Source organism: Cataglyphis hispanica, chromosome 13 (genome assembly GCF_021464435.1).
Source record: "Cataglyphis hispanica isolate Lineage 1 chromosome 13, ULB_Chis1_1.0, whole genome shotgun sequence".
In the NCBI taxonomy this organism is placed as follows: domain Eukaryota; kingdom Metazoa; phylum Arthropoda; class Insecta; order Hymenoptera; family Formicidae; genus Cataglyphis; species Cataglyphis hispanica.
Window position 1 is genome coordinate 2,823,226 of NC_065966.1, and position 23,703 is coordinate 2,846,928.

General features: G+C 29.2%; 4 protein-coding genes across 4 annotated transcripts in view; 2 read left to right on the plus strand and 2 right to left on the minus strand.

Annotated features, from left to right (window-relative positions):
- LOC126853978 (uncharacterized) overlaps nt 1-23,703 on the minus strand; it is a 120,294-nt gene that overhangs the window by 37,085 nt on the left and 59,506 nt on the right. The gene's annotated exons all lie outside the window — the stretch shown is intronic.
- Nucleotides 1-23,703, minus strand: part of LOC126853924 (2-oxoglutarate dehydrogenase complex component E1-like) — a 50,022-nt gene that overhangs the window by 25,562 nt on the left and 757 nt on the right. The window lies entirely within an intron of this gene.
- On the plus strand, nt 123-4,250 carry LOC126853939 (alpha-1,2-mannosyltransferase ALG9). Its single transcript, XM_050600156.1, has 12 exons — nt 123-248; nt 745-883; nt 1,134-1,339; nt 1,450-1,563; nt 1,686-1,796; nt 1,870-2,152; nt 2,494-2,610; nt 2,839-3,052; nt 3,196-3,337; nt 3,467-3,596; nt 3,695-3,825; nt 3,921-4,250. Exons 1-12 carry the CDS (start codon nt 169-171, stop codon nt 4,057-4,059), a joined length of 1,806 nt encoding a protein of 601 aa, XP_050456113.1. The 5' UTR covers nt 123-168; the 3' UTR covers nt 4,060-4,250.
- Nucleotides 5,085-9,876, plus strand: LOC126853927 (4'-phosphopantetheine phosphatase). Its single transcript, XM_050600122.1, has 13 exons — nt 5,085-5,398; nt 5,726-6,008; nt 6,233-6,416; nt 6,493-6,585; nt 6,897-7,044; nt 7,280-7,470; nt 7,661-7,935; nt 8,042-8,194; nt 8,301-8,388; nt 8,482-8,686; nt 8,819-8,976; nt 9,112-9,281; nt 9,437-9,876. Exons 1-13 carry the CDS (start codon nt 5,287-5,289, stop codon nt 9,762-9,764), a joined length of 2,388 nt encoding a protein of 795 aa, XP_050456079.1. The 5' UTR covers nt 5,085-5,286; the 3' UTR covers nt 9,765-9,876.

The following is a 23,703-nucleotide window of genomic DNA, read 5'->3' on the forward strand; positions in this document are numbered from 1 at the left end:
ATCATATCATTTTTGCAATTTTACAAAAATATTTGATGAAAAATTTTAATTATGGTTCCGATTATATTTTTTGGTATTGATTTTTAACATTAATTAAGAATGATGGGTTCTCAGTAGATAACAGCAGAGAGAAGATAATAGATAAGAGATAAGGTCCGCGAAAAGATCATGGCGCCTAATCAACGTCAGCGTCAGCTGGTTTTATCGAAGAAAGAATTGAAAAAGATCAATGGAAGAAGATTTTCAAAGTATATAAAATGTTCTTTCCCTTTTCTTTTTCCCTTCCTAACTAGACAGTTTCGTAAACATTTCTGGTGCGTGAAACGTTCAACTCACATAGCGGTTAACCTTTTAGCTATTGGAAACATTAGATAACAACAAATATGCATGCTTACAAAGCATCTCTTTTATGATACTCATATAATTGATGTTAATTTTTTATATTTTATTCTACTTTATATATTTGATATTCAGATTTTTAATTTTGGTCAAGATATGTGAATTTGTGAATTTTAGAATAAGAGAAGTCTATATCCTGCATATTAATTATTGCAATATTTCAATCGTATTCAGAAAAATAAATCATATACATTATCATCACATTATTTTTCTTAATATAATTATAATTTTGCAAGTTTTAATCACAAAACAAAATCCTGTCTAGCAATCATACCATGAATAATGCTAGTTAAAATATAAATGTACAAAAAATGTGGAGCAAAAAATTAAATAAGTATATTTCAGGCCAGAAGAATCTTCTGATGTGGGACTTATTTATCCTGGCTATGATACAGCTTTCAAATTGCTGCTATCAGCAAGATTTTGCTCTGCTATATGGAGTCACATAACAGATTGTGATGAAACATACAACTACTGGGAACCGGTGAATTCATAATATAATTTAATATTATAAATATGCATTACACTATTTCAAAAATTATTATAATTTTTTTAAGCTACACATTATATTTGTTGCATCCGGAGTTGATTTGTATTTTAATCAAAATATCAAAGATGTGCAGTTCATTCTTTCAAAAAACATATTGTTAAAAATATTGTTATAAATGGAATATATAAATTTTATTTTTTAATTTTTCATATATAATTTTATGCATTTATATCTATTGTTTTAGAGTCATTATTTGCTCTATGGAACAGGCCAGCAAACATGGGAATATAGTCCCGAATATGCCTTACGTTCATATATGTATCTATTAATTCACATAGTACCAGCAAAAGTTTATCATTACTTATTGGAACCAAATCCTATGCTAGTTTTCTATTTTATACGATGCTTCCTGTCAGTGGGTTGTGCATTATGTGAAGTATACTTTTACAAGTATGATTGATTTTTTATAAAATTAGATAATATCTATATGATATATGAGTTATGATTGCAGAGCAAATCTTAATTTTGCTTTATAACTTATAATCTTTTATATTTTCCAGAAATGTCTGTCGCGAATTTGGAGTTCATGTAGCAAGGCTTACATTAGCATTTCTTACTCTCAATTCTGGGATGTATATTTCTAGTGCTGCATTTTTACCATCATCTTTTTCAATGTAAGAATTAGTTATAAAATAAAATATATATATATATATATATATATATATATATATATATATATATATATATATGGATTTTGAGATATAATTTATCTATATTACATTAATATTTGTCACAGGTATTTAAGTACTGTTGCTACAGCAGCTTGGTATGCTCGCCAATATGAATTGGCTATTTTTGCTACTGCCATTTCTTCGTTACTTGGATGGCCATTTGCTGCATTACTTGGGTAATTTGTATACTAATGTAAATAGTGTATATCATGATAAAGTGAAAAGTATTTCCTTTGTCTTATTTTCTAGACTTCCTATTGCCATTGAGATATTAATACATAGGCGAGAATGGAGCAAATTTATAAAGTGGGTTATTATATCAGCTGTTGTAATTGGAGTCCCAATGATATGGGTGGATTCTTTATACTTCGGCAAATTTGTCATCGCGCCAATAAACATCGTATTGTATAATGTTTTCACCAATCATGGACCTAATCTTTATGGCACTGAACCATTCAGTTATTATATTGTTAATGGATTCTTGAATTTTAACTTTGTCTTTATCGGCGCATTACTTGCTCCCTTGGGTTTAGTAAGAATTTTTTCAGTTCATATTTTGCATACAGAATGTCTTGAATGTCGCGCATTTTTTATAAACTGTAGATTTTCTTTAACGAAATGTAATTAATATTTTTTCCTATTCCAAAATATTTGATGTGAATATTATATTTTTACAGACCTCTTTTATTATTGATATATTGAAATTAAGTCAAATTTATTTACAATTAAATAAGCAGAACATTAATTGTTTGCATCTCTAAAATTTTATTTAAATCGTTTATCACTGAACGAAAAAAAGTGCGCGATAGTAGGCACATCTTGTATAACATATGGTATATTTTGGTACTGTTTTAAATATTCTGTGTTATATAGTTTTTAGTGTGGTTGATTGTGCCAGCACGGCCAAGAGATCGTTTATGCTTGTCTTATTGGTATTCATTGGCGCCTTTGTATCTATGGATTTTCGTGTTCTTCCTTCAACCACACAAAGTATGTATAAAAAATAATATTGACATTATTTGCATTACATTATTAAGAAAAGAATGGATACACATTTAAACAACATATTTCTGCATTCTTGAAAAGTAGTGAAAATTCTTTTGTTTGCAATATTTAGATTCAAATGTATGTGCTTCTATTCTATTACTTAATGTTACTATAATGCATTAATCTACAAAACAGAAAACAGAAAGATTGACGAGATGAATGTGTCAACAGGAGGAACGGTTCTTGTTTCCAGTATATCCTATGATTTGTTTGGCAGGCGCTTTAGCAGTGGATATTGTACAAAAGTTATACTTTTTTCTTAGAACGAAATTCAATTCGTCACATATTAGTTGTCACTACTTACAGTATACTACACATATTACTGTTCTGGCAATACTAATAAGTGGTCTGTTGGGATTATCAAGATCATTGGCGATATATAAAGGTCTTATATATCTCATATATCTTTTATGATATAATTATTTTTTATATTACGATTATTTTTTATTTAGATAACAATTTATGTCGCTAATTTATACATCTAATACTACTTAACATATAATAAGGTTTATTTGTTTATTATATTAGGATATTATGCTCCTATGGAAATAATGTTTGAAGCTAACAAGCTTGGAACAGAAGGCAAGGTACCCAACGATGTTAATATAAATTTTTGTATTGGAAAGGAGTGGCATCGTTTTCCTAGCAGTTTTTTCTTTCCTTCCAATAAGTGAGTGCAAAAATTAACTCTGAATTAATTAAACAATATATTCTTTTACATATTACAATACGCTGATACATTTTACATTAATCTAATACAATTATATTATTCTTATATACAATATTGGACTGTTTTTAGTTGGAAATTACAATACTTGAGATCTGAATTTAAAGGACAATTACCGCAACCTTTTTTAGATCATGAAAATGCGACAAGTGTAATTCAAGCACATTTTAATGATATGAATAAAGAGGAATCATCTCGCTATGTAAGTACTTGTTTCATAATAAGATATTACAAGTTATTAAATTTTATAGTTATATCAATATACTTTATCAATACTTTTTTTTTCTCTTTTGTTTTTAGTTTAATTTAGATAAGTGCCATTTTCTATTAGATCTGGATATAGGAACTGAAACGGCCTTAGAACCGAATTATTCTCGCCTAAGTGATCAATTTACTATTATCAAATCTTCTAAATTCCTTGATGCATCAAAGTAAGTAAACAAATTTTTCATAAATTCAATGTCTGGCAATGTAATTAGGAATATTCTTTCACATCTAACATAATCTATTATCATTTATGTTACAGATCGCATCCACTTTTCAGAGCTTTCTACATTCCATTTGTATCTGACAAATTTTGTACATATGGCTCATACAACTTATTACAAAGTAATAAGTTTAAATCTTTGCTATCCTTAAAGCAGAAAAATTCTAAGCTTTCTTAAACAAAGGATAAGATTTTGTCAGAGAAGTGATTTTTGTTATTTTATGATGAAGCATTTAATAATGTATATATTACGTACATAAAGATAAATTAATTTAAGTTAAAGATTTTGATTCAAAACTTTATTTGAAAGTTACAAATGATAGTAAAAATTAATAGAAATAAATATAGAAATTAATTTTATTAATGGAATTGCTTGCAATTTCACATTTAATGGTTTTAATATTTTACTTTATCACTTTCTAATGATGCATGAAAGACAACTATTTTTGCAGCATAAAATTTATAATCTGTGTGGAACTTTATAAATTTTCAAAGTTATTAAATTTTTATTTTATTTTATTTTATAGTATTTTTAATATGACTGCGATAAACGATACACATATAATATGATGTAATTGTAAGAAATCTTTGTTAAGATCAAGATATATGAATTATAATTGTAAATTGCAAAATTATTTATTTATTAGAGAGATAATTAGATAATTAAATTATATTGATATAAATATGTACATATATGCGCGCGTGATGTACATATTATAAACACATCAGTAGTCATTAACACATCTATTCTAATTACGATATCATAACATAATGTTTTAGGATACCTGTAAGCTATAAGCACCTGTAAGCAGAACTTAAGACTAAACTTAAAAGTTTATTTAAAACTTGTAAATCTTGTAAATCAGTTGTTCAATTAAAACACTTTAGACATTTATATATTTTAGTTGCACATTAATATATAGCATATGCAACATAAAGAAACTGGAATTGGTAGAGAAAGCTCACATATTTATTTATTCTCTAAAATTAATATGCTATTCTGGACAGATGTAAATATAATAAATATAAAATGCATAGAGAAATAAATAAATTTAAAAAGTATCCCATATGTCAATTTATTATATTTACTATTACTTAACCTTAACTAAACGTATACATATACTCCGCATGCGCAATATGAGTAAATGAATAATTAGTATATGAGCAAAAACGAGAAAGAGCGAAACTCCTTTTTGGAGTTTCTCCCCACTCTCTCAGAATCAGATGTTTATGTCGGCTACATAAATCAAAGCATCTTCTTATCTAGCATTGTCTGGTACTTGACCTACACGCGTCGACCATGTAGGTGTAGTACAATCGCCACCTGCCAGTTGTTAAATGTACGTGAACAGTCAAGTAAGTGTCATACTGGGAAAATCGACAAATTATCGTTTGTGACGCGGAAATGGCAGCAGAAATTGATGGCGAGCATTCGCATCCGCAATGCATCAAATTGCCGCCGGCTGTCGAGGTGTTCGCCAATTTGAAAAATGCGCAAACCTTCGCTATAGACATCGGTATGTTATACAATCGAAATCGAATGATCTTTTCGGGATTGCATCTTCTTCAGCTTGGCTTTTTAAAATTAACTCTTGCATCATCATCTTCTATCTTGTTGCACGAGTTTAAACTGTCGTAAAATAAATTTAATTATCTGCAGCGTCTACGTTACTAAGTGACATGATACCTGTTAATATAACGAATATTATGTACCAAATTACACAATAAATTTGATTGTTTTTAGATCACTTTTATCAGTTGCTTATTGTTTGCCTCAAGAAAAAAAGGAAATAAATATTTTCATATTATATGTATTATACAAATTCAATGTTGTATTATTTCAGGATTGTCATTAACGAAAATTGCCTATTATTCAACGATAAGTTATCGCAAGGCATTTTATGAGGATGCAGAAGGTTTAGGAAATAGTGGAGAACGAGCATACAAAGTATTTGAGGGTTGCAGACTACATTTTGTTAAGTTTGAAACAAGATATATTGAGAATTGCTTAGATTTTGTCAAAAAGAATTTAGTAGATGTCGAACGCTTTCATGGGAAAAGCATTAAAGTAACTGGAGGTGGAGCATTTAAATATACTCGTTTGTTACAAGAGAAATTAGGATTATTGTAAGTATTATATATATATTTTGAATTTTGCTTAAAATATAAATTTTAAATTTTTTAAAATTTTTGAATTGTAGATATTTTTAATATAAATATTAAAAATAGATTTTAAAAATAATATCTTATTATGTATAATATATATTTAATTTTAACATTATTCAATTTATAATACACAATATATGAAATTCTCAACATCATGTTTACTGATTGATAAGATAAAATTTTAGAGTTGACAAAGAGGATGAGATAGACTGTCTGATAAAGGGCTGTAATTTCTTACTTAAAAATATACCATGCGAAGCTTTTGAATACCATCGTCATGCAAATCCAGAGTATAAATTTCAAAAAGCTGAACCTAATATATTTCCATATTTGCTAGTTAATGTTGGCAGTGGCGTCAGTATTCTTAAAGTAAGAAATAAATATTTAATAAATTTGTGTTTATAGTAAATAAATGAACTTTTAAAAGTCTTTTTAATTTTTATAGGTAGAGTCAGATGAAGTATTTGAAAGAGTTGGAGGTACAGCTACAGGAGGAGGTACATTTTGGGGATTAGGATCATTACTGACAAAAAGAAAGGTATAGAAAGAAAAAGAAAGGTATAGAATTTATAATTTCTTAAACTTTTATGCCTATTATTTCTTTTTATTGCTGTTAAATTTCTTTTTATTACTATTAAACATTGTTTGATATCATTTAAATGTATTTTCTTTTTTTTTAATTTTTAATTTTTACAAATCTGCTTTTTACAAAAATGAAATTTTATGGTAAAATGGATTGTTTCATTATATGAAAGGATTTTGCACCATCTTAGTACTCCATTGAGTCATGTAAATTATATATATATAGAAATATGTATTAAAACAATGACTTTAAAAACACCCTGCTAGGGCTTTGATGAATTGCTGCAACTTGCAGAACGAGGGGATCACCGTAATGTAGATATGTTAGTAAAAGATATTTATGGAGGCGATTATTCCTCTCAAGGTTTACCTGGAGAACTTATTGCATCATCTTTTGGCAAAGCAGTGGCTTGTGGTAAGCATAAATATATATAAACACTATATCAAATGTTATTTCTGTCAAAAATGCATTCTCTCAAAATATGCAATTAAATAATATCATAAAAAATGACAATTATTTCTACATCAAATCATTCTAATAAGTTCTTAGTTATTATTGTCTAGTTTGAATCATTCTTTGAAAATTTCAAAAAAATTAAAATATGCATTAGGCTAATTTATATTAATTATATTAATATATAACATTTTAGCACATCCACAATTTTCTGAAGCTGATCTTGCAAGGAGTTTATTGCTCACCATCAGTAATGATATTGGACACATTGCTAGTTTATATGCGACCGTATACAATATGGATAAGGTTTATTTTGGTGGTTATTTCCTTCGTAACCATCCACTATCGATGCATACCATTTCATACTCCATCAAATACTGGTCTCATGTTAGTCTCTACATTTGCTTCTCTCCATGCTTTACAATATATCTTTCTTTTTCTTTTTTTGGGACATAATTATATCTTTTTTAATTAAATCATTTTTATATAATTAGCAAAAAATTATAGTAAAATGCAGGTTTTTTGAAAATTATATGTTTCTATATATTTATGTTGCTGTCACATATTCATTATCTAGGGTAAGGTAAAGCCTCTCTTTCTTCGCCATGAAGGTTACCTTGGTGCGATTGGAGCATATTTATATGGCACTGAACAATCAGACAAATATAGTTGGCTAGAAAATTATGCTGGATCATCAGGTTTTAAGGATTCTATACCAACTGATCTTGGAATGAAGATTGATCAGTTGGAAATTGATCAAGCAGAATATGCTGTTACATTCTGTCCATTATTGAAAGATCCCGCATCTTACAATCCTGACACTACAGATCTTGCTCAGGATAAAGAGGCCAGGTATGAGAGATTATTATTTAATTATATTATTCAATTATTTTTAAAAATTACGATTATGCAAATCTAAATAATAAAATATAAAATACAAAAATATTTATAATTATAGAGATTATTGGTTACAATGTTTCGAAGAGTCTGTGGATAAATTTGTGTCGAGAGCTATTCATAGTCAACCGCATAGTCCGACGGCAAAGGATAGAGGATCAAAACTTAAGGAGAAGTACATTAATAGATTACATTATCTCAATACGCAACCAGTGTAAGTTTTCCATCATGAGAAATACTAATAATAGATAAATTAATTACATATATGTATGCAAATAATTATATATATATGGACTAAATGTATAATTTTTAACTTGCAGTGCATATGGGGCACTTACAGTTAGAATATTACTGGATACTATTGAGCATTGTATGAAAGAGTTTGATTTTCCGGATCCATATTTACATGTAAGTGATTTTTTTTTTTAAATTATGTTTTTTAAATTATCAAAACGCTCAATTTATATATCATACCATATTGGTATATCATTTTATTTGTAGCAAAAAAAGAAAGAGAACGAGGAAGCTTTAAGGCATCTACACAATCGCATAACGGTTTTAGATAAGTTAGAAGGTGCAGAAAAAATAAGGGCTTTAATCCTTGGTGTTCTAAGTGGGAATATATTTGATTGGGGTGCAAAAGATGTTGCAAAATTATTGGAAACCAATGATTTTGGCTTTGAAGAAGCTCAAGCAAAAATTCCAGGTAAACTATTATTATTATTAAAAAATCAATATTTCAACCTCTCTTAACTACTACAATTATATCTTTCAATAAATTTTTTCTAATTTTGTGTTATTTTAATAAAACTCTAAAAATATTCTGTTGTAAAAATAGGTAGACCATGGTTAGAAGATGATTTAGATGATTGGATATATAGATTACAGAATGGACAGTCTCACAAATGCGCAGCCATTTTTGTAGACAACAGTGGTGTAGATATTGTTCTTGGAATTTTGCCATTTGCACGAGATTTATTACAACGGGGAACTAAAGTTAGTTCTATTAACATTAATCATATCTGAATCAATCTTTTTGAAAATGTCGAACTATTTTTAGAAATCAATTTATTAAATAATTAATAAAAAAATTTTCTATTATTTAAAAATTTTTTTTGTGTATATTTTTAGGTAATATTATGCGCTAATTCTTTGCCAGCTCTGAATGATGTAACGTATCCCGAGTTGGTTGTAATGTTACGGGATGCTGCAAAAATTTGTAATGTTATTAAACAGGCTTTAGAAGATAATACACTTATTGCCATGGAAACTGCACAAGCAGGTCCTTGTCTAGATCTCAGGTATGTATTTTAGAATATCAAATATATAATTACAATTATAAGCAGTTATATATTTTTCTAATAGAAAAAAAGCTATTTTATAACTCCCTCAATTTCGTAATATTCATTGATATTTTAATATTAGTAATATGTAATATTATTTCATTATACAATAGTCGTCTAAATTTGGAGCTATGTCTTGCGATGGTGAAGCATAATGTTGATCTTATAGTCATCGAGGGCATGGGTAGAACCTTACATACGAATTTTCATGCCAAAATGAAGTGCGAATGTTTAAAATTGGCTGTTGTAAAAAATCGATGGTTGGCACTTCGCTTAGGCGGTGATATGTATGCTGTGATATGCAAATATGAGCATCCATCGAAAACTAAGATCTATGATATAAAACCCTCTTCCGAAACGATAAAAGACGGTTATCCAAACAAATGTATAGAACAGACAACGGAAATTTCCAAATGCGTCCAAATTTCCAAACAATTCTAACAATAGAAATACAAGTAAAGTGTCAATGTAAAATAAGCAATATAATTACTTTTAGATTAATAATTAATACGAATATTGCCTTCCTTGAAAAAAAAAAAAAAAAAAAATTAAAGAGAGTTATGTATGCAAATACGCTTAAAAATATTATGTCTACACTGATGTTAAGAAACAAACATACAGATGGAATATTGTGAGATTTATCAGATAATCATAATTATGTAATATAAGACAATATAAAATAATTTTATTAGATCATGATCTGTTAAGAAAGTTTGCTTTTTTAATTTTTTATTACAATAATTATCATATGTTTGTTTCAATTATAACTTATATTACTGACATATTGTCTTTATTGACAAATTACATGATTATTATTTGTAAAAAGTCTGTTAGTATCAGTTTTCAAATAATTTTAGTTTTTTAATATAGTTTTTAGTAAGTTGTGAGATCTGAATTTTTGTACATCTCATTAACTACGTAAATCTAAAAAAAGCATTTTTTTATTGTTTTAAAACATTTATATATATTATAAATAAAATCAAAATTTTTCGAAAAAACAATCATAAAATATTCTATATTTATACAGAAGAACTTATTCAGTAATTTTCTTGTTAATAAATTAACAATTTAGTGTGAGATATCAAATTTCATCCAGTTATAAAAAGTTTAAAATTATTTATTTCCTTTTTTTTTACAACAATGTTAGAGATATTAATATTAATATATAAGCACATAGTGTTTGTACTGATGTAAAAAATTAAAATCGTTATATAAATAATGGTTTAAGACAATAAAATTATTTTCCATATATAATTTGATGTTTCCATATATAATTATTGCAAAAAATATTTTATAACACATTGCGATGTGTGTAGAAAAATCTTTACAATATACACATGAAATGTTACATAATATACTTTCCTGTGATACTATCATATGCAAAGGAAATTTATCATAATTAAAAAAATTGTAAAAGTAATATAATTTTTTTAGCTAAGTATAATAATATCTGATATTTTATAGAGTTATCATTTTAACATTTGTATATAAGAATTTTTCTTTATTATCTATTATTATAGACACCTTACTATATCGAAAATCGTATCATTGTTTTATCATGATAACGATAATTCTAGATCTAATGTGAATTAATAAAGAAAAAACAGAAAAGAAAAAAAATAAATTTAATATTACTAATCAGTATTTATATTATTAATATATCCCAAATTAGACTAATTTCTGAGTTAGAAAATTAATCTGTTAATTCTAATATTCGCTAAATAGAGATTTATTGAAAATTTCGTCTGTTAAAATATACGTACATTACAGTGAAGTCATAGAAGTGAATGCGTTAGATGATTTTATAATAAGATAATTTAATACACTGAAATTGATCTATGTGTGTAACATTTGTAAAATTAATTTAACCATTTCTGTACATATGTAATCAAATGTACATATGTATATATTAAAATGTTAATGATAATAATTAATATACACTGTAAATGTAATTGATTTTTGTGTATACTATGAACTGAGTAATTTAAAATTTGTATGACATAAATATAAAGCATTTACTATAAAACGCATAATTTTTTTTTTCCTTAAATATATTCGGCGCCTGAAGAGAAAGAGAAAGAAAGATCCATACCTATGAAATTTTATGTAATATATGTAAAACTCAAGAACTGATTTCATTCTAATCTCTTAACAACGTTCACCATTATAGCAATAAATAAATATGTATGCATAATATACAATATTTATTTTTTATTTATTAAAATTTTCTTTAAAATTATAATTTTCTTAATTTTCCATAAAGATACGATTTTTAAAATGCATTTTGCAGATAAAACAATATTATCTTTAATATTAAATATGTTTGTGAAATAATTATTCATGAAATAAAATAACAATATAATATTTTCTCATCGGTATTCTTATATCTAATTCAATATTTTTTCGATTAATATTTGAAATTTTGGGAGTATTTTAATAATATTCAACTAATAAAGATTTAATAAATTTTATATATAAAAATTTCAATAATCAATTTTCTTAAATACATTTACAAAAGAATGAAAAAAATTTATTTGACTCCGTTTGATAGCTTTCATTTTATTTTCAAATTTTATCTACACGCGATCGGAAAATTAAAGAGATTCGAAGGAGAGAAGCGTAGGAAAGAAAAACTAGAAGAGAAATGCGACAAACTGGGTGATAAGAAGAGGAAGAATCGAAGGAAAGAGGGTTCTGTGCATGCTGGACACGCTCCGCATCTATTTCTTTCACGTCCTACGCAATGTCCAGGTCGGAACTCGGAACTTTATTAAATTCCCGTCATGTGATATTGTCCAGTATAGAGGAACGAGACTGGTGCGCGCAAGCTGACACAGCCAATTATCTTCCAATTTGTGCTCTGGTGTGATAATCGATACTGCTTCAGATATCGTCTTCAAATCTGTATGTACTATATGCCATTAATCCTACATAACTATACTATATCTATCGAGCATTTACCAGCTCAGAAGAAAATTTTATTTTATCAAGACATGATTTTTATAATGATATTATTTTATCACTTTTCTTTCTCTCAAACAATTTATTATATAGTAAGTCTTTTATTTTTGAATATTTATATCTTACGAATTTTACACATGTCTAAAATGTAAAAATCCAGAATCAAGTATAAATTTTTCAAGTTTATTTAAAAGATGAGTTAAATAAGTATGAACAAACTTCAAGAATGTAAAAACTTACACAAAAATTTTTTGCTATTTAGTTAAAATTTTCTTTATAAAAATGATTAAATACTATTTTCGCGCACTATTTTTCACAGAAGATATTAGATATTATATTCCGTAAAAGAGGAAAATACGCGTGTGCGGACGCGTATATCTTACATGAAATAAATACCTAAAATTGGACGTTGCATCGCAAACCCTATGAATTTTTCATTCTCAATATATACAAGGCTTATATACTCGCCGACGAGATGGTCAACGTGTTCTCCTCGTATAAGCTCCACGGAACATCTTTTTCGTTATTAGATGACAACACATAGTGGTAAAACGAGCGCATAAACGGAATTATATTTATTGATTTATATATCGAGACGAAAAAAAAATCCCGCTATTCTTTTACGTAACAAAAATATAATTTTAACCATATTGGATGGATACATCCCGAAAGAACTAGGAGCAGATAAAATAACATTAAGATATATTATTAAGGTATACAAGATTAAAAGTAAATAACAAATATGGAATAAATATTTTTCGAACAAAATATTTTGGTCGAGAAATGTAGTAATTGAAAACTATACTTATAATTCATCCTGTATATAAAATTCAATCATAAAATATATTAATTATTATTGAATAATATTGGTCGACAATGTTTAGGGAATATATTAGGCCTATATGTTGTAAAGTAAATTGTTTAATTTAAATGTATAGGAATTTAGAAAATTTTACAAGATTAGAAAAATTTCACAAAAATCGAAAAAATTGCCAATTATAGCTGGATGTAAAGCTGGTAGCTTTCATTGAGAACAGAGCTTTCCAATAAATTTTTGTGAAAGGAATGATTTCGCTAACGGATTGCATGTACCATCGGTTAAAAAAAATTTTTAGCTTTTCTAATTGAATATTGTAAATCTTTTGAATGTGCGTGTAATTTTCAAAGAATCGCGAAAAGTTTAATTAAAATGTTTGACGCAGAATTGTTAGATATCCTGATTTTCGTAAAATTTTTATTTAAATTTCAAAAAATTAAAATTAATGAACACACAACGTTTACAATTGATATATAATTACAAAAAATCAGGATATTTAAAAATTATTAGTGTTGCAAAATTATATATATATAAATATATAGAAATCTCTATATATGAAGAAATCTCTCTTGCTTTGCCTTTGAATGATATATGAAAAAATCTGTCACTATTTTGCATAAAAATATTTCACTTTTTCGTATGTGTCTTTCCATATATTCATATATAATTTACATGGAATATGAAAGCACGTACAATTAGAACGTCATTGTGAACAATAAAATAATTTTTGCTTACTATATATTACTATATAACGTATCACAGCAAGCAGAAAAAAAATAAAAATAATAAAATAACATTTTTCAATTTTGATTATAATAGAAATAGTTTAATTTAATGATGAAATATTCGTACATTTAGCGGAGAAAACTTTACACATCCCGACATGCGTCATCCATTTCGATTGAATTATTTTACTTTTGTCATTGGATATTTTAAATCACGAGAGCGAGAGAACAGCAAGTTGAAAAGTATACGCGCATATGATATTACTTTCAATATTTCAGAAAAATAGTCATCTACCTGTGTTCTTTTAATGTATATGTATCTGCGATAGAGAGAACACACACCGCAATTCGGTCAAATCAATATTTCAAACCTGTGCTCTCTCCTATGTTACAATATACAATCTGATACGGATTACGTGGGGGAAAGAATTTTATTCATTTATGTATACTATGCGGCTGCGAAAAAGCTATATATGAAAGTGTATGCGTGTATTCATTTCGTATCAAAGTGCATTTTACAAAAAGCATATTTTTCATTTGATACTTTTCGGCCTTTTGGGAGCAAATGATACACATGCACACACACACAAACATATATATTTGTCTATCATTGTATAATCCTCGGGAAACAGTTGCAAATATCAATTTCTGTACAATTACGTGTATTACACTTATTTGATTAAATCAATATCCGTGTATAGATATATCACGTGCGGAATGTACAGATACATCTGTATACAAATTTCAAAGCTATAAGCTAGATAAAATAACAATGGAGGATATTATAAACAATCATGAATTTACACAATAAATGAAATATGAGTAAATCCATAGTTTTAAAACAAAAAGTATTAAATAATATTTTAATTAACAGAATTATAAATAATCTGATTTTGTATAAATATCAAACATTGTAAGTTTTGAATACAGCTTTTATGCATTTTACTATTAAAAACATATCAAAACATATTAAAAGATATCAAAACATTTTGCAAATTATACTAACATACGAATGAGAGAATCATATTTTACTCTTATTTTTAATATAAAATATTTTATAAACGAAAAAAAAAAAATAGAAGAATTTCAACGATAATATAAAACATTTTATTACGTTCTTTATTGCTATCTCAGAATATTTAAAATCATCGTTTTATTATTAATCTTTAATTATCCAAAGGACTCAATCATGTATGCATCTGATATTGATATTTAAAATACAGAATACAAAATGTTATATTAAATGTTTCTGACTATTAATGTTACAATTCGTCATTACTACTTCGTTATTGCAAAAGAAATGGCTGTTGGAACATTATTATGATGCTATCGGGTATTCTTACGTCTTGCTTTTTTACCTCTAGGGCAAATAATCAAAATACCGATCGCGAAGCGATTTCACGTTGAATAAGTTAATATACAGAAACATGCATCTCTTTTATGTACATTTAAAGGCAGAAGAAAGCCGAGTTCTCTGTCGATTAATGCGTTTCGTATCACGCTCTCGCGATGATTATGACAAGTCGCGTCCTCAAAACGAGACGAAATGGGAAGAGAGAAAGAGAGTCTGGAGTCTGAATTAATTATTTCAATTTTCCATAGCGCATCCGATGAAAAAGGATGGCAACATCCAACGGCGACTATAAACGGCTGCTTTATTTCGCGACCCCACGCCGATCTGCTTCTCTCTTCTTTTTTTTTTCCTCTCGCTTTTCATTTTTCCACTACCACGCGGTAGATCCTACCTAATGGTCCCTTCTCGAGCCCAACTGCGGGAACCTGCTGCAACGTTTCGCGCGAGGATCTATTTATCAAGGCCCTGGACACCGTGCTGCTGCATGCGGCCAGTGTGAGATAAATAATTCCGCTCTCTCCGCCCGGTGGTATCGGACCGCGCGCGGACCATTTCCGCAACTTTCCCTCTGCACTTATTTTCTTCCGTCCCGCGGGGGAGGGAAGGCACGGGGGGGGGTGGCGCGCTTGCTAAGGACATTGTTTAATCGAAGTATGCTAATGAACACGTTTTCGAGAGGAGCGGGACGTCCGCATGTTGAGAGTGACGTCGTCTGCTGTTGAGAATCACGGTTTGTAATGGATACTTCTCTCTGAGGAAATGTCTACGGAGTGTTCTCTTCATTTATAATTTGTTTCAATCTGAAAATTTTTTATAGCAAGATTCGTTTTTCTGTGCTTTATTAAAGAAAATTTTTTAAATTGTCTTGATTTAAAGCTACTTATTGTTAGTCATTTCTCTTTTCGAAATAAAGCAGCTGATCGTCGATAAAAATATACTTTTCAAATAAAATTGTTTAAGTTGATTTTTAAACAAGAAAGTTTTTTATTCTTTACAGGTTTTTTTGGAAATAATATTTTTTAATACTACACCTATCTCAAACAAATTCATTCAGATTTCGAAACAAATACTCGAGCTAGTTCCGCAGAGAAACATCGTAAAATGAAACGCTGTACGGCAAGAATTGTAATTGATCTTAATTGATGAGTCAACCTATTATATCATTCTCGTTTAATTCGTGACAGTAAAAGTTCTTCTCTTTGCGCCAAGGTCGCTGTAAATTCTCAAGAAGGTACTAAACTCATATTTTGTCATTATAATAAGTTGTCAAATAAAAACAGGTCGCATAAAAGTGGAGCAATATGCTTTCGCTTTTGTTTTATCGCAACAAATATGGGTAAAAAATAGATTAAAGTTATCATAATGTTTGTGCTTCCAATTAAAACGTTCTCTTTTGCATGTAATGAATTACAAGAAATATTATAGAGAGAGATAAATAACAAAAAGCGATTAGACATAATTACATGTACACTTGTATGACTAAATTATCAATATTTGTCATAACAATTACATGATATATCTTGGCGCCATCGAGAACTCGAGGGTCACATCTAAAAAGCGAAACTACGATGAATCACTCTCAGAAAAAGCGAAACTCTGAAGAGAGAGAGAGAGAGAGAGAGAGAGAGAGAGAGAGAGAGAAATGATCTTACAAAATAATACAATTCTTAATTTTGTAATTTTTTATGAATCTCTCTCTCTCTCTCGTTATTTTTTAAATATAACTTTGAATAAAAATTTATGCATCTAATAATATTAATTTATGAAGAATTTTTATTAAAGAACGTAATATAACCGCAACAAATTTAACCGCAGATTGTTGCTTCTACAAATTCTCTCCTCTATTTTTATCTTTAACTTTAAGAGTAACAACTAGCTTCCAATACTTGCCTCTGCAAACTACTGGTTTTCACAATGAGAGCTTAACAAGCCGCCACCTAATAGCTAGCTACAAGATTAAAATTCATTATAAGCGAGACTTTCTCGATTCAAATTATCGAACACGCGCAATTAGCTAATCGGCTTCGACATTGATTTTCCTTAAACAAAACGCGACTTATTACGCTCTTCTTACGATTAACTGCTGGTTCCGGTTAGCGTTTTTATTTCCACAGTGCACAATGGGCTTTCTAAGTTTCGTATCCGCAAGGGAAATGGAAACAAGAGATAAAAAGATTTCTAAGGATGCGGGAAAACTGTGTTTTGCAAAAACGGAATGGAGACGTGTCCACTTTCCCCGTTTCCTGTGCAGTCTTCTTGGGCAGCCGAGCGACGCAATAGCAAGAAAATCTTCTTCATTAGTTTGACCGCAATTTTAGAGCTCCTTGTTATATCATATCGTTAATAGGATTGTATTGTGTTACAAATTGAAATTAGCAGTCATATTCCACTCGACACAGAGAGAGAGAGAGAGAAAAGCTTCAATAACGTCTTCATTCATTTATTTAATCCTCTTAACAAAACTGTTATTCCGATTATTTTTTAAATATTACATAATGATAAATTAAAATAAAATGTGAAATAACGCGGTAAGATATTTTAAATTTTAACACCTTAATTGACAAAATATAATTATGAGAAAATATTATATAATTTCTCAAAATTTACTTACAAATTTTTAAATCATATTATTTATTTATACAAAATGTTTTTATTATAAGTTAAGATGAGTTATTTAAGAAAGAGAGAGAGAGAGAGATAGAGAGTGAGAGAGAGAGAGAGAGAGAGAGAGAGAGAGAGAGAGAGAGAGAGAGAGAGAGAGAGAGATCGACTTCACTTGAGGCAGTCCCTTTATAATAGACGGCTTCCTGCAGCGGCTTTTTCTCTTACAATCTTCGTTTATTCGAGAGTCAAATCGAGCGGAGCAGATTAAAATGGTGAGAGCACACGGAAGCTTATATACACTTTGTACACCGAGGTCATTCACACATCAATATACGGGTCCAATACACGCGCTATTCTACGCTTCTACACAAAGATGTACGAAGATATTCACATATAGTTAATTTGTAATTAATATAAAATATAAAGATAATACTTTTTTTTATCTTCTAATATCAATATGTTTCTTTACATATAATGAGCAGACTCATATATATCGATCCAAAATTTGAAAAAAATTATTAACGCTTGCTATGAATGTCAAATTTACATGATACGTTTCTTTAAAGTCACGAGAACAACATGTAAAAAGAAAATTAAAGTTTTTACGTTAAAGATACGACAACAATAATAATGTGTGACAATGTTTTTTTTTAACCATTCGCTTTAGCACAACTTTAGTGCAGTTATGGAGCTGTGCTTCTACAGTCGCACAATGTCATTAGCAGCCGGCACGAAGTGCCATCCCACAACCCTCCGGATCGCACACAAGCATACGTGCCTGTTTATTCACCTGCTGCTATCGGCGATCCCCCGCTGAAAGGATCGCTTCATCGGCGCGTGAGAGAATTGCTCACGATCACGCCTCCACGAATTTTGCACGAACCGCCGGATAATGCCGCAGGCACAGACATACACGAATACACACACATACACACGTGCCCGTACGCGACCGCCTGTGGGAACAGCGACGCGTTCTCGCGCGGAATGTGGAAAGTGTGTGGTCGATGTGCAACAGGGATTTCCCAACCAATGACCTGGTCCACGAAATGTTTCAGTGTATTTTTCAGTTTTTTTTTTTTTTACATTATTCATGATATTTTTCGTCACCGCCGATTTAATCGACAATCGTAAACTACGAGGCGCACAAACAAATGTGCACACATTATCGAGATGATACATATTAATAATTTATTGTGTGCCCGTTACAGGCGACTGTACTCTCCCTGATCAATGATTCAGAGAACCCTTTCTCTTCTCTTTTCTCTCTCTATCTCTCATTCTCTCTTCGCGTGATCGATATTATTCTAGGGAATATGTAAATGTTTCGCAGCGTGACGCATCGCGTTTCTGCGGCGACGAGGATGACAATGAACGCGTCGTCGAGCTTTAACGTTATCGAGATGTATGTCTATTACCTATGACAGATATGACGTGTATGCACATGATATTGTCGCATTTTTCTTCTGCGTGATATCACACTATGCATTGACCGTAAAAAAAATCTTTTAATGCACAAAACCTTTTCTATCTTGAATCACGAATATAAACTTGTGCTCTCTTAAAGAAACGTTTTTAGCATAAACGAGTCAACTTGTCTATTGATAAGTGAAATATTAACATTCCTATTTTTTTTTATTATAAAAACGTAGTAAAAAATATTTTGAAAAATAAAATACTAGTATATTTTAAAACATTATTTTATGAATTATGTTATAATATATTAGTGACATAAAATATTGCAACATTATTTTATCGAGAAGTTTAATCTCTAAAATATTTAAATTTCGTGCTACATGTGTGAATAATGTGTTCAATATTAATTACTGAATTATTAATATAAATATTATTTGTTGCACAGAATGTTATATCAATATTATGCGCGTGTCTGTGTTCATGTAATTTCAACCATCTCAAAATTCTCATTGTCAGGACATTTTATCGCGAAGTCGCTGACTATTTTTATCAGTCGCGAAAACGTTAGATGTACGTCCACTCTAAAGAATTACACGTGTTAAGTTCACAAACAAGCTCAACAGAGAAATGAAAAAAAAGTTTCGGAGAAAATGCGAGGAAAGAAACCGGAAAGTAGTCCGGAGATAATAAATGCAAAGAAATGCGGTGAATGCTACAGAATAAAAAAGAGAATAAAAGAATTAAACTATCTCTCTCAAGCTATTACAAGTTTTAAAACATCTTATAAGGTAATTTAATTCTATATTTAAAATCTTTAACCTACTAGAACATGTTATAAAAAAAAATTCATTAATATTTATTAATATTCTGAAAAAAAGAATTACGAATAATAATAATAATCTCAATCTTTACGGACAACTCATATTCTTTTTATGCGCGAGAAAAAATTATAAAAAAGCTCGGAAAATAGAAATATTAATAGATGCAAAATTATTTCCGTAATGTCCTGTTACGTCGGAGATACATAATTAATAAACATACAAAGCATGAACACCTCGTCGGAATGTATTTCATAAATCTGTTCACATAATAGACGTATGTGCGGAGAAACATAATAGAGAGAATAAATCAACTTTACTAGACGTTAAACACTAGATCCTGCGGGAAGCAGATTCAATGCTCATAGGATTTCAGTCGCTCCTCTATATGACATTAACTGTGCACGATAATGTAAATATGTAAATATGTCTCCGTATATATATCCGTCCTTTCAACTTCTATAACACATACAGTAACATTTTGGCGCGACTTAACCATAATACTTGAAATATTGAAATCTCGTTCCACGTGGATGACGCTGCATGTGAAACCCGAATATTATAGGTTTATATAATTTAAGCACATTTATTTTCATCACTCTATAGAGAGAAAGCTTCTTCATACTTCGGCACCTCTTATTTATATAATAATGCCTTTAAATTTTCGTGAACAAGTTATTTATAATTATGAATCTCTCTTATTTTTCAGTGTACATTATTACTTAAAAATAAATAAAAATGCTTGCAAATATTGTTCTGTAAACAACATTTCTGTTTACAGATACGAATGGATAATAAAATCTTATTAATTTTAAACAGACTTTTTTTGTTTGGACGTATTTACAATCGAAAATAACAAATTGATCGCGGAGAATATGTTGGCGTTATCATTTCATAAATCATTAGATATTTTACTATATTATTAGACTTTATACAAAAGTAAAAGAATTAATAAATATGTTTCTAAAATACTTGATATATGCACTCGGAGCATTTAAAGTTTGCTAAAACGAATTCTATCCGATTCTTTAGAATTTTGAGCCCGGCGGCAAAGAAAATTCAGATATTGCATTAGAAAAAAAATATGACAGAGCCGTATGCGTGGTTCGCGCTGTAAAATTTGAAGTAAAATGTCCATAGAATTTTATGACAAATACAGAAAAATACGATCGCACTGGCACATATGAATTTGAAACATTACTTACGCAACTCGAGCGTTGAAGAGCGAATTTATATGCGAGGGAAATATCTACGACGCGGATATACATATTATAATTATAGGATAAGAGAAATATATAACGCAAGATTCGTATTAATTAGCGTTCGCGTTTTATTTACATTTAGCCACCACTCGACGGTATGACGCACACAAATCTTTATTAAAAATTCGAAGTAAGAATAGTGTAACTTTTAATTAGACATTTTTAAAGTATATTAAAAATATAAAAATATATTAAAAACATAAATCCGTTTTTTAAAGTTTGCGTAAAAATTTAGGAAAGTTACCATCTCTATATCATTACAAAGAGGTATATATATTATTCCGGAATAATAAATTTTGCTAACGTACTTCTTTCCGTATCCTCGCGTGAGTAGCGGTTGAAACTGTTAAAGTTTAGAAACATTTCCGAAGCTAAAAGAGTATATACGTAGAGTATATACGTTAAGTGTTAGGATGAGATTGCTTCCGCAGGATTAATTTTATATTGCAGTAAGGTACGGCTTATTGAGATCATCTAGCGTGTCTGAGAAACTAGGTAATCAACAGACATGGGGAAGAGATTCCACAGACATTAAAGCTGAAGCTACTTGCTTATTTACGTATGTGGTCGTAAATTATCTCTCACATGCACTGCTTGCGTATAATTTAAATTATGATTTATAAATATTTTACGCAAAAAACAGTGATAGAATAAAATACATCTGGATCTTTAATCACGCGTGTTAGATACTAGAACGTTTAAAAAAATACTCGACCATGAGAAAGTGATGTATCTTTGAAGCATGTGCAATCACTTTGAGAATTAAAGCTCCTTTGATCGTCTCATTATCAAATTCTCAATGATATCTCGAGTTGACGCCGAAATTCAGAGCTGGGAACGCGTGAACTTTATACCGGAAATTATGCGCATTAGAGGTCGCGACTAATTGAACGTAATTCTTATTCCGCGCACGTGCGTCGTAAAACGAGTAAACTCGTGAATACACGGTCGCTGCAAACACACGGTGCCCCGGTCGTGATATCGTCCCAGTAACTCCTACACTTGGGAATTTGGCCTGTTACCCCGTCCAGTTATTCGTTGTCACTCGTCCTACTTCCTGCACCCGGAATTAGTCCGGCAATTCCGCCGGTGCGTCCATTAGCTAATTTATTAAAGCGCTTGTTTGTTTCCATCTGTGAGAGAGGAAGGGGAAGGACGCAGGGCAAAAGGTCGTACTTGCGACGGAAAGCCGCGTGCCGTCACGCCTACGCGATAATTAATATGCTAATTTCCTCGATGAGGTAATCGGCGTGTCATTCGTGGAAGTCGATTGTTAGACGGGCGACTTACGCAGTATACGCTTTGTCGGCGCAACCTTTTCTAATTCCTATCACCGTGGGCGTGCTTAACTTGGAGGAAGAAATGTTATTTCTTATCAAAATTGCACGAAATCGAGTTAATGATTATTAAACAAAATTACTGATTAATGATTATAATTATTTAGTGATTAATAATTACACGTTTAACGATAGATTAATATTAGAAATTTAAAAAATCATTTTTTTATTAAATTATTATAAAAATTTAAACTATTATTTAAAATTATATATTAAATTATATATTATTAATTATAAATTAAAATTATATATTATTAAATTATATATATAAAATTATATATATATATATATATATATATATATATATATAATAAATAAAATTATATATTATTAAATTATATATTATAAATTATATATTATTTGTTAATTTATTTGATTCCACGCATGGCTTTTTCTTTAAAATAAATCTATAATGTTTATGTTGTAAAAAAAAAAGATAGAAAAATATAAGTATATGAATGTGTCTCTGTGTGTACTTAAAAGAATGCATTTAGAAATATTCTACACATGTTTCCTCAACTAATTATACCGATAATCGATTAATAGGCAAATAAAAATAGGCTCTTTCAAATAAAAGCTTTATATTAAAATATAGCTTAATAATGTAAAAAATATAATATCCCAAATTTCTTCCAAAATTTGCGAACAATGAATTTATCTTTACAGATTTTAATGACTCTATTTTTCTTTTTTATTTGTAACACAAGTTTAAATTAGCAGCAATTTGCGCAATTCGTTTTTAAATTGAAAAATATGCTTGAAATTTGTCGGTACGTCCACTTTCGGTAGTCACCTGTTAAAATGCGACTCAAACTTTTCAAGAGAATACTGTTGGTTCTTTGTGTACTCGATTCTTTTGAGCGTTTGCGACCCTATCTAGATCACAAAAGCGACCGGGGGAAGAATTGCTGACAATGAAAGAAAGAGAATCAACAAGGGAAAAAGGAAACTGAGAGGAAGAGAAAGAGAAAAGTGCTTTGTCGGAAAAATAGATAAAATAGATAAAGAATTCATATATGTATATACGATGCGAAACGGTGAAAAGTGCAAAAAAAAAAAAGAACGATATATTGCGAAAAATATGACGGA